At 38.7% G+C, this 11,422-nt stretch overlaps 1 protein-coding gene across 1 annotated transcript; it reads left to right on the top strand.

Annotated features, from left to right (window-relative positions):
- The first annotated feature begins 8,491 nt into the window (after window positions 1–8,491).
- On the top strand, window positions 8,492–8,845 carry LOC142172558 (uncharacterized). Its single transcript, XM_075236207.1, has one exon. The coding sequence runs from the start codon at window positions 8,492–8,494 to the stop codon at window positions 8,843–8,845; it is 354 nt and encodes a 117-aa protein (XP_075092308.1).
- The last annotated feature ends 2,577 nt before the right edge of the window (window positions 8,846–11,422 follow it).

Genomic DNA, 11,422 nt, shown 5'->3' with positions numbered 1-11,422 from the left:
TCTTCAAGTCAATGACTATTGTCAACTAAATTAAGCACTTTTTCGACTTGATACGAGATAGAGAGTTTACACTTGCGGAGGTTGTACCTTAGGCTTTGGGGAAGGAACTCTACCATTAAATCAGTTAGAAGGCCAATCTAGTTAAATTTATTAGTGATTACACTTTAGTCCATTATAAGTTTTATTATACAGTTTACTTATTTGTAATTAGGTCTATGAATTATTCTGTTGGAGTACCTTTTAGTCCATCACAGGTAGTTATGATATTTTGTCCTGTAGTAGCTGAGTGGGAGATATATACCCTATAATTATCCATTACCATTATCAATCAAATTAAGTTTTTCGTCTTACCCTAGTTATTAACGTAGCTGTAATTCCATTTTTTTTCTTCTTCTTCAATTAAGCATAAATGGTATCATAGCATAATCTTGCTATGAGGATTCATGGCGAATGAGATGTTAGGGGTGATGTCAATCCTTCACAAAATGTCTGCTGATATGGTGAATCTAAATCAAAGGCAGGACCGATCCGAATATCGACAAGAATAAGCTATTCAGATTCAAGATTCTACCATGCGTGAGCTTAGGGAAGCTGTTGCAACAGGGAAAAGACCAGAGAGAGACAAAGACATCAACTCCAACGGAGGAGAGCTGTATTCTCCATCGGATACTCCATTAAGGGTTGGAGATCTGATTTCCCCTTTTCATGCGAGCTCAAGTTTGAATAACTCAAGCAACACTCAGCTGAACTCACATGGTAATTTTACCCTTCAGAGTATTGTTCCATTGCAAATCCTTTCTTTTGTGGTACCAGTTGCCCCTAATTTTCAAACAAGCAACCCTTCTGTTAATTCCCCAGTGCAAATTTGCTCATCTCTCATTCTTGCTACCCAAAATTTGTTAACGCCAGTAACCATGCTCCTAACACCTCCACACAACCCACACAACCCTACCCCCATAACCCTAACTCAGCAAACTTACCCCCAACCTTCCCTAACTATAACTTACCTACTGTAGGCTTAAGCAACCAAAACCCTCAAACCAATTATATGAGGTATCCCATGCCACAGTCTCACAATCTTTCACCACTACCGAAATAAGGTATGAACTACCCAACACACCAGCCATTTGTCCAAGGAACGCCTTTGGGGATGTTATTGCCTTATAACTCCTATGTTCAATTCCCACTTGCCTATAATACTTAGCCCACACACATTCCTCCACCCCTTTACCATCAGATTCCCTATGCATAAAATAATGCTTCTTACCACACACACTAGAATTATGCTGCCCTTGCCTAACATTTCTTTCACCAAATATACCAAAGTGGAGTTCCCTAAGTTTAATGGGGAAGATTTGAGAACATGGTTGTACAAGGTGGGACAGTTTTTCTCTGAAGAAGATGTCATCATCCAACAAAATATGAAGTTGGTGTCAATGCATTTTGAAGGGGATGCTCTGCAATGGCATTTGGGTTACATGAGGAGTAGAGGACAATTTCCTTTTCCAACGTGGGAAGAGTACTTACGGGCATTGTGTGACAGTTTTAAGGCAGAATATTCAGATCCTATGACTGAGTTGATGAATGTTAAAGATACAGGTAGTGTGAAAGACAACTAGAGAGCTTTTGTTAGTGTCATGACCTGGCTTAATCTGTCTGTAGAGCATGCTATAAGCATTTTCCTAAACAACCTCAAACCTGAGATTAGTAATGCTGTCAGATTTGGGAATCCTTGTACTCTCCCACAAGCATATTATCTAGCTAGGCTTCAGGAGACCAACTTTGCAGCCCAAAGTCAAGCAATAAGGAGTAGTGTTGTTGGTTCTTTCTCTCATAGAGGGCCAATGGGGCATCATTCTAGCACAACATATAAGAACACTACCAACAACTTGAAGAAACCTATTACTGCCAAAATGGATAACAACAGGAGAAGAAGGCTTACTCCAGCAGAGATGGAAGAGAAGAGAGCTCAAGGTTTATGTTTTTTTTTTGTGATGAGAAATATGTGTTTGGCCATAAGTGCCAGGTCAAGAGACAATTGTATTCACTTGAGTTAGAAGTGATTGAAGAGCATACTTGTGCAGAAGAACAAGAGATGTTCAAAGAGCTGGTGGAAGAGGAAGTAGGAGTGGTGACAGAACCATAAAAAACTATGCTAGTTTCATACAATCTTTAAATGGATCCATGGGATACAGAACTCTAACACTTAGGGGCTATACTAACAAAAGACCCATAGAAGTCTTCATTGACTGTGGATCAACACATATAGATGAAGAGACTGCCAGGAAGTTGGGTTGTGCAATCCAAAAGATTAAACCACAACTAGTAGAGGTGGCTGATGGAAGGGAAATTCCCACTGATAAAATGTGCAAATGATTCAAATGGTTGATGCAAGAAACAATGTTTGAAGATGATTTTTTAGTGTTCCCTGTAGGGAAAAGTGATCTGGTTCTGGGAATACAATGGTTATACCCATTGGAAGGCATCAAATTCAATTTTAGAAAGTTGTTGATAGAATTTGAGTATAAGGGTAAATTATTAATACTTAAGGGCATACAACCTACCTTTAAGGCTGTGGATGCAAAGTCTTTTGGAGAAGATGTTTGTGGAAGGATCACAATTCTTTATGGTAAGGGTAAAAAGTAAAAGGAGGACAACAGAACTGATCACTAGTTCTAAGACAGAACCTGAGGAAGTCATACAAATACTGGGAGAATATAGTGAAGCCTTTGGTGAGCCACAACAACTGCCACCTTCCAGGGGAGTCTTTGATCGTCATATTCTCCTGTTGGAAGGTTGTACACCAGTAAACTCCAGGCCCTACAGGTACTCCCTAATTCAAAAAGAAGTAATTGAGAAGATGGTGCAGGAATTACTGAGCCAAGGTATCACCCAATATAGATCTAGTCCTTATGCTTCTCTAGTGGTATTAGTTGGCAAAAAGGATGGATCGTGGAGATTATGTGTTGATTACAGAGCCTTGAACAAGTTGATAGTGAAGGACAAGTTTCCAATTCCAATTATTGAGGAGTTGTTGGATGAATTAGGAGGATCACAAGTCTACTCTAAGTTGGACCTAAGAGCTGGCTACCACCAAATAAGGATGACTCATACAAGTGTTCCAAAAACCGCTTTTAAAACTCACTCTGGCCATTATGAATATCTGGTGATGCCATTTGGGCTAACCATGCTCCTTCAAGCTTCCGAGGACTAATGAACCACATATTTCAAAAATATCTTAGGAAATTCATCTTGGTTTTCTTTGACGATATAATAATCTACGGCAAAAGCTTGCAGGGACATGTGGACCACCTAAGGATTGCTTTTGAATTACTAGTGCAACATCAGCTGTTAGTGAAGATGAGTAAATGTGTCTTTGCTGCTGATAGAGTGGAGTACTTGGGGCATTACATCTCAGCAAAAGGGGTAGAGACAGACCTTAAGAAGATAGAAGCAGTACAATTATGGCCAACACCTTCTTCTGTCAAGCTACTAAGGGGCTTCCTAGTTTGACTGGATACTATAGGAGGTTCATTAAGGGGTATGGAGTCATTAGCAAACCCCTGACTAATCTTATCAAGAAATATGGCTTTAGTTGGTCTGAAAAGGCCAATGAAGCTTTTGGAAAACTCAAATTGGCACTCACCACAACTCCAGTGTTGATCCTGCCTGACTTTTCCTTGCCTTTTGTGGTAGAAACAGATGTCTGCAATGTGGGTATATGAGAAATTTTGATGCAAAAGGGGCAACCAATTGCCTTCCTTTGTAAAGGCCTATCAGTACAACCCCAAACACTGTCTGTATATGATAAGGAGCTTCTAGCACTTGTAATGGCTATGACTAAATGGTCCCAGTACTTGAATGGGAGAACTTTCATTGTGAAGATAGACCAGAAGCCTTTGAAGTTCCTACTTGAGAAGAAGTTGCATATAGGAACACAATTGAAATGGATTACAAGGCTTATGCAGTGTGATTTTACAATCGAATACAAGAAAGGGAAAGAGAATAAGGTTGTTGTTGCTTTATCCAAATTACCTCTAGTGGAGTTAACAACATTAACCTTGTCAACAATGAAGACCGACCTACTGAACTTGATTATGTTAAGTTGGGAAAAGGATCCTTCATAGAAAGAGCTGATCCAAGCTCTAATGAAAGGATAACATGAAGGCAAGGGATACTCTTTCAACCATGGACAATTAAGAAAGAATGGAAGGCTAGTGGTTGGTCTTGATGATCAATTGATAAGAGAAATTCTACAACTATGGCATAATTCACCTGTGGGAGGGCATTCAGGCATGGAAGCTACATATAGGAGAGTGGCAGCTCTGTTCTATTGGGAAAAAATGAGAGAGGACATTCAGAATTATGTCAAATCTTGTGATATCTGCCAGACACACAAATATGACAACTCTCTCTACCCTGGGTTACTACAACCTAATAAGATACCTGACTCAGCATGGAGCAATATAAGTATGGACTTTATAGAGGGATTGCCAAAATCAAAGGGGAAATCAGTCATTTGGGTAGTGGTGGACATGCTAACCAAGTATGCGAATTTCATAGGGATGTCCCACCCTTACACAGCCAGTTCTCTTGCCCAAGTGTTCTTTGATCAAATCTATAAGCTGCATGGTATGCATGAGGATGTAATCAGTGATAGGGACCCAATTTTTACAAGTAAAATTTGGCTGGAGTTGTTTCCAATGTTTGGAGTCACACTTAACACTTCCACAACTTATCATCCTCAAATGGATGGCCAAACATAGGTAGTCAATAGGTGCCTAGAAATCTACCTCAAGTGTTTTTGCTCAGATTCACAGTCAGACTGGTTCCAATTCCTGGCTGCAGCTGAACTATGGTACAACACTGCCTTTCACAGTGCCATCCAGTGCAGTCCTTATGAGGCCTTGTATGGAAAACCTCCTCCTCTTCACTTACCCTACATGGCTGGTGATTCTGCAGTAGAGGAAGTACACAGGAGTCTGCTTACAAGAGAGTTCAAACTACAGCTTCTCAAGTACCACTTACAAAAGGCACAACAAAGGATGGCAGAACAGGCCAATAAACATAGGTCTGACAAAGTTTTCAAGGAGGGAGATTGAGTCTACTTAAAGATCTAACCCTACAGACAGGTCACTATGTCCACCACACACTTCTCCAAGCTATCAGCTAAATTCTATGGCCCATATCAAATTCTACAAAAAATTGGACCTATCGCATATAAACTCTCATTACCTCCTTAACTATTGCTCCATCCCACTCTTCACGTGTCCCAACTCAAAGCATGTCATGAGCTGCCATCAAGCATTTCTCATCCCCTATCCTAGAGCTCTCCAGTCCATATTGCCCTTAGCCTAACAAAATTTTAGAGCGACGTATGATTCAAAAGGGTAGCAAGGCAGTAACACAAGTGTTGATTCAGTGGAATGATTTACCACCAGAACAAGCCACATGGGAAAATTATCAGGCACTCAAGGTTCAATTTCCTCCTTTCTTCCTTGAGGACAAGGAAGATTTTAACGGGGAAGGACTGATACAAGATAGAGAGTCTACATTTGCGGAGGTTGTACCTGAGGCTTTGGGGAAGGAACTCTACCGTTAAATCAGTTAGAAGGCACAGCTAGTTAAAGTTATAAGCTAGTACACTTTAGTCCATTATAAGTTTAATTATACAATTTACTTATTTGTAATTAGGTCCATGAATTATTCTGTTGGAGTTCCTTTTAGTCCATCACAGGTAGTTATGATATTTTGTCCTGTAGCAGCTGAGTGGGAGATATATACCATGTAATTATGCATCACCATTATCAATCAAATTAAGCTTTTTATCTTACTCTAGTTCTTAACGTAGTTGTAATTCCATTTCTTCTTCTTGTTGTTCTTCAATTATGCATCACAACTCCTTAGAGGGATGCCAAAATCCTAGAAATATAAAAAAAATGAATGATCAGAGCACTCAACATAGATATCTCAATGCCTAAACTCTAATAAGCAACATACCAAACCTGTAGAATCAAGTTAAATCTTTCAAAGAAATAAATGAACACCGTCAATATTGTCTTTGTTTTTTTTACCGTTATATAGTACACATAACATGTTGTGCATCCTATGCCTAAGTAACCTTTTAAGCAAAGACTTTGGTTTCAAAGAATAAAAGAATAAAATCACATAACTGACTTTCTAGGAAATTAAAAAAAAAATTGACAATCGAGACATGGTTAACGAGTATAATCACCAAATGAGAATCATTTTCAATCATGCCAAACTGAAAAACCATAATCATATGAGGCACAAGCATTAAGCGAAGATTTTGCACATAGCCTACAGATTTAAGATGGCATACTAAAGGGAAACTGGGTGCACAAGGCATCCCCATTCATGCAGGGTCCAGGAAAAGGCTGCATCCCAAGGGATATGACGTATACATTCTACCCTAATGCAAGCACTAGTGGTTGCTTCCACAGCTCGAAAACGTGACCTATTGGTCACACGAAGACAACTTTATCGCTGCTCAAAGGTTCCCTTCCTTAAGATGTCATAGTAAAGGGGAGATATACGTATCTGCAAAATACTGTAGTAACAAACAGAGCAACAGGAACCAAGAACTACTAGTAGAAGACTTACTAGTTTAAGACTACTAACTGGTTGAGTAGCAATACATTTATAACAATCTAAATAAGAATTAAAAGTTACCATCAGAACTAGCTAGAAGGTTTTCACTACTTTAAGTACCATGAATAGTTTTCACTTTGTTTTCCCATCAAGGGTTGCAAATCTTAGCAGTTTGTTGTCTTCCATCTAGGATAGCAAAAAGAACTATCAATTTTGTTGGTCTAATGAAGGGAACATCACATATGAAGTAGCCTACCCTCTCCATCTGCAATATGTCTCCACGCTTTATGTTTCTCATGTTGGAATCACCATTTACAGTCACTTAGCTTTATGTTTTAATGATCTAACAAACTTACAGTCAAAGAACCAGATAAAGAACCTGATACACTTGGTACATAACTCTACATAACTCAATCAATGGACTCAAGCTAATGTGAGTTGCTATGACTTCAGAAGATAAATAATCAACACAGAGACCTGATCCTCTTGGGTTCCCCTGACAATAGTACAAACTCAACTATCTACAGCTGGAAAGTGACTGTCTACACTGTACATGCAAACAGTGCAGCACAGTACAACAGTCACTTCTCATTGACCAACCAAGGGATTACATCATTCAAGTGATGTCATCCATATTGTATTAACTATAAATATTACAACAAACCATCACTTGAACAGTTAGAGAATTCAACTCAAGCATTCAAGCATCTGAAAATCAAGCAGATAAGGAAGGGAACATCACATCTGAAGTAGCCTATGCTCTCTAACTGCAATATGTCTCCATGCTTTACGTTTCTCATGTTGGAATCACCATTTACAGTCACTTAGCTTTATGTTTTGATGATCTAACAAACTTACAGTCAAAGAACCAGATAAGGAACCTGATACACTTGGTACATAACTCTACATAACTCAATCAATGGACTCAAGCTAATGTGAGTTGTTATGACTTCAGAAGATAAATAATCAACACAAAGACCTGATCCTCTTGGGTTCCCCTGACAATAGTACAAAGTCAACTATCTATAGCTGGAAAATGACTGCCTGCACTGTACATGCAAACAGTGCAGCACAGTACAACAGTCACTTCTCATTGACCAACCAAGTGATTACATAATTCAAGTGATGTCATCCATGTTGTATTAACAATAAACATTACAACAAAACATCACTTGAACAGTTAGAGAATTCAACTCAAGCATTCAAGCATCTGAAATCAAGCATTCAATTCTCAAGTGCATTAAGAATAAAGTACAACACTACTACAGACCAGTTCCTACAACAAGTATCTTGTATGCCCTTAGTTGAGTTGTAACTTTGTAATTGTTCTTCATTGTAATTCCTACTTTGCTTATCTAGAAGCTTTACTTAGGAACCCCTTGTAAACCATAAACCTTTTTTGTTTGTATCGTGACTAGAGTTAGTCATGAGTTGATGTCTTTGTAATATGTGTATTGCATAGCGGCTTGTAATAGGTGTATTACAAGTTAGTGAGGGATTAAGAGTTTAATTCCTATATTGCGTAGGTTGTAACCTAAAGATTGCTCATAGTGAAGTTGAAATCCTACTAGTGTAGGTCGTAGTTTTTTTATCCCCTTGAGCAGGGATTTTCCACGTAAAAGTTACATGTTACATTTACTTACTGTTGCATTAGTGTTATTTGTGGAAACCTATATAGGACCTGGTCTCTATATAGTCTGGTGGACTCATATATTCTATCAATTGGTATTAGAGCGGGCTCTTTCTATCAGGTTAACACCTAGGAAGGATCCTCATGGCTGCTCTACCAAACTTCGAAGAGGGTCAGTCTACCTGCAAACCACCCAAGTTCAATGGCCAATACTATGGGTGGTGGAAGACAAGGATGCATGACTTCATCATGGCTGAAGATTCCGAGCTGTGGGATGTTATATGTGATGGTCCTTATGGTCCTATAAAGAAGGTCAGAGATCCTGCTGTGATAGTGCCTAAGATGAGAAAAGAATACAACAATGCTGATAGAAAGGCTGTGGAGAAAAACTTTCGTGCCAAGAAAATTTTGGTATGTGACATAGGTCCTGATGAATATAACAGGATTTCAGCTTGCCAATCTGCCAAAGAGATATGGGAAGCTCTACAAACAGCACACGAGGGAACTACTCAAGTAAAGCAATCTAAGATTGACATGTTCACCACTGAATATGAGCTCTTCAGAATGAAGGACGATAAATCCATTCAAGACATGCACACTTGATTTACTTCTATTATAAATGAGCTACACTCTCTTGGCAAAATCATTCCTAGGAACAAGCTCGTGAGGAAAATTCTCAGTGTTTTTCCTAGTTCCTAGGAAAGTAACGTGAATGCCATTACTGAAGCAAAGGATTTGCAGACGCTGACTATAGATGAACTAGTTGGGAATCTAAAAACCTATGAAATGAAGAAGAAGAAGAAGAAGAAGAAGAAGAAGAAGAAGAAGAAGGATAGTGAAAAAAGAGAACCAAAGAAGGAAAAGAATCTGGTACTCAAGGCAGAAAGAAATGACTCAAGTGGCGAGGATAATGACATGGCTTACTTAACCAGACGGTTTCAGAAAATGGTTCGAAAGAATGGAGGTATACCAAAGAGAGGAAGTTCTAGCAAGCTAAAGAATTATGACCTCTGTCATAAGTGTGGAAAGCCAGGGCATTTCATCAAAGATTGCCCTCTCCTGAAGCAAGATCACTTCAAACACAACTCTGAGAAAGTATCCAAGAGGAACTTGGTTCCTGATAAATGCTTCAAAAGAAAGAATGTCGTTGACATTATTGTTAAGCAAGCTCTTACAACATGGGCAGATTCTTCCAGTGAGTCTGAAGAAGAAGGTGATGTAGGTGACAACTCAATGATGGCAGTTTAAAGTGAAACAAATGAGTATGACTCAATATTTGCTTTGATGGCTCAATCAGATAATGATGAAGACGATGACAATGATGAGGTAAATTTTCAGGGTTTTCAAAGAAATCTGAAGTCCTACTCTCTTAGAAAAGTCATGTCATTAGCTAATGTGTTGATTGATGCTTACCATAGTCTTGTAAATGATAAGAATGCCTTAACTAAGGAGTTAGGAGATGCTGAACAAACTAGAGATGACTTGGTAGTTTGTGTGGTTGATTTGAAGGAAACCATAGGTAATCTAAAAATGAAAAGGAGGTCCTAACTGAGAGAATCACTAGTGTAGAACACGAAAGAGATGATCTGATGGTAGTAGTAGTTGACCTAAAAGAAATCATTGAGAATTTCAGTAAAAAAAGATGCCTTAGTGGAGAAAATGGTTGTTATTGAGCAGGAAAGAGATGACCTCTTAGTGCTGATTGTAGACTTAAAGGAAACAATGGAGGAACTCAAAACTGAATATAGGTCTGGGAATTCTGAAAAAGGAAAAGAAGTGGCTAGTGAGGCACATATTAAACTTGAAAATAAGTTAAATGCTATAAAAACTAGTTTGTGTGCTGAACTTGAGAAAAATAGACAACAACAGCAGAATTGGAAAGAGTAAAAAGTGATCTTGAAAAGTCTCTTAAGTGGACATGGTCCTCAGATGCTATTACTTCCATGTACGTTAGCAATGGTGGAAATAGACAGGGAATAGGGTTTTAAAGGGAGAGAACTCCTTATAACCCTCATAGCAAGTACGTTACTGTGTATTCCTGATAATTGGCTATGTACCTATTGTGGGAACAATAGGCATTTCAACGAAAATGGCCAAGCCAGGGTTCAGTCTCTTCGAAAAAACAAAGTTTTTGCTGAAAGAGTAACTGCTGAAAGAGGACCAGGTGCCACCTATAAAAAGCGCATGTTACCTGCATGGACTAAACGAGCACTTATTCATCCTCGTGTTTATTACAAGGGACCCAAACTTGCTTGGGTTTCTAAATCTAACTCTTGATTTTCTTGTGCAGGGAACAGTGAAAGGAAGCAGTCAATAATGGTTTATGGACAGTGGATGCTCAAAGCACATGACTGGGAATACCATGATTTTCTTTCACTAAAATCCCTGCAAGGAGGGAGCGTATCCTTTGGAAATGGGAAAAAGGGGTACATTCATGGTGTTGGAAAAATTGAAAAGTCACTCACTCGCTTAATTGAGAATGTGTACTATGTCAATGGTCTTAAGTATAGTCTCTTAAGTGTCTCTCAGATATGTGATAAAGGAAACAAGGTGGAGTTTTTGTCCAAAATATGCACAGTTACAAATCTAGTAACTGGTGAAGTGATACTTGTGATCTGAGCTGCTTGAAAGTAGTTGATGATGATCCTGAAATGTGGCATAGAAGGTTGGGGAATGCAAACTTCTCTCTACTTAATAAGCTGGTTCAGAAGGATCTAGTTCATGGTCTGCCCAAGTCAAAGTTCAAAGAACACAAAGTTTGTGATGCCTGCGCTAGAGGGAAGAATGTGAAATCCTCATTCAAGCCAAAGAAGAAGGATGCCAGCACCTCAAAACTACTTGATCTCCTTTATATGGATCTATGTGGTCCTATGAGAGTGCAAAGCAGGGGAGGAAAAAGATATATTTTTGTGATAGTGGATGACTATTCTAGATTCACTTGGACTCTGTTCCATAGAACAAAAGATGAGACCTTTGAAGTTTTTGTAGCCTTCATGAAGAAAATTCAAGTGAAGATAGAATCAAAAGTAGCATGCATTAGATCAAATCATGGAACAAAATTTGACAATGCTAAGTTTGATGAATTCTGCAATGAGAGTGGCATTACCCACAACTTCTCAACTCCTAGAACTCCACAGCAAAATGGATTTATGGAAAGGAAGAATAGAACCCTTGAAGAAA

Source organism: Nicotiana tabacum, chromosome 18 (assembly GCF_000715075.1).
Source record: "Nicotiana tabacum cultivar K326 chromosome 18, ASM71507v2, whole genome shotgun sequence".
Classification (NCBI taxonomy): Eukaryota; Viridiplantae; Streptophyta; class Magnoliopsida; order Solanales; family Solanaceae; genus Nicotiana; species Nicotiana tabacum.
The sequence above is the reverse complement of the archived record's forward strand: the minus strand, read 5'-3'. Positions and strand labels throughout refer to the sequence as shown.

Excerpts from the sequence above, each read along its gene's own strand:
- LOC142172558 (XM_075236207.1), top strand. The coding sequence starts at position 8,492 with ATGGCTGAAGATTCCGAGCTGTGGGATGTTATATGTGATGGTCCTTAT.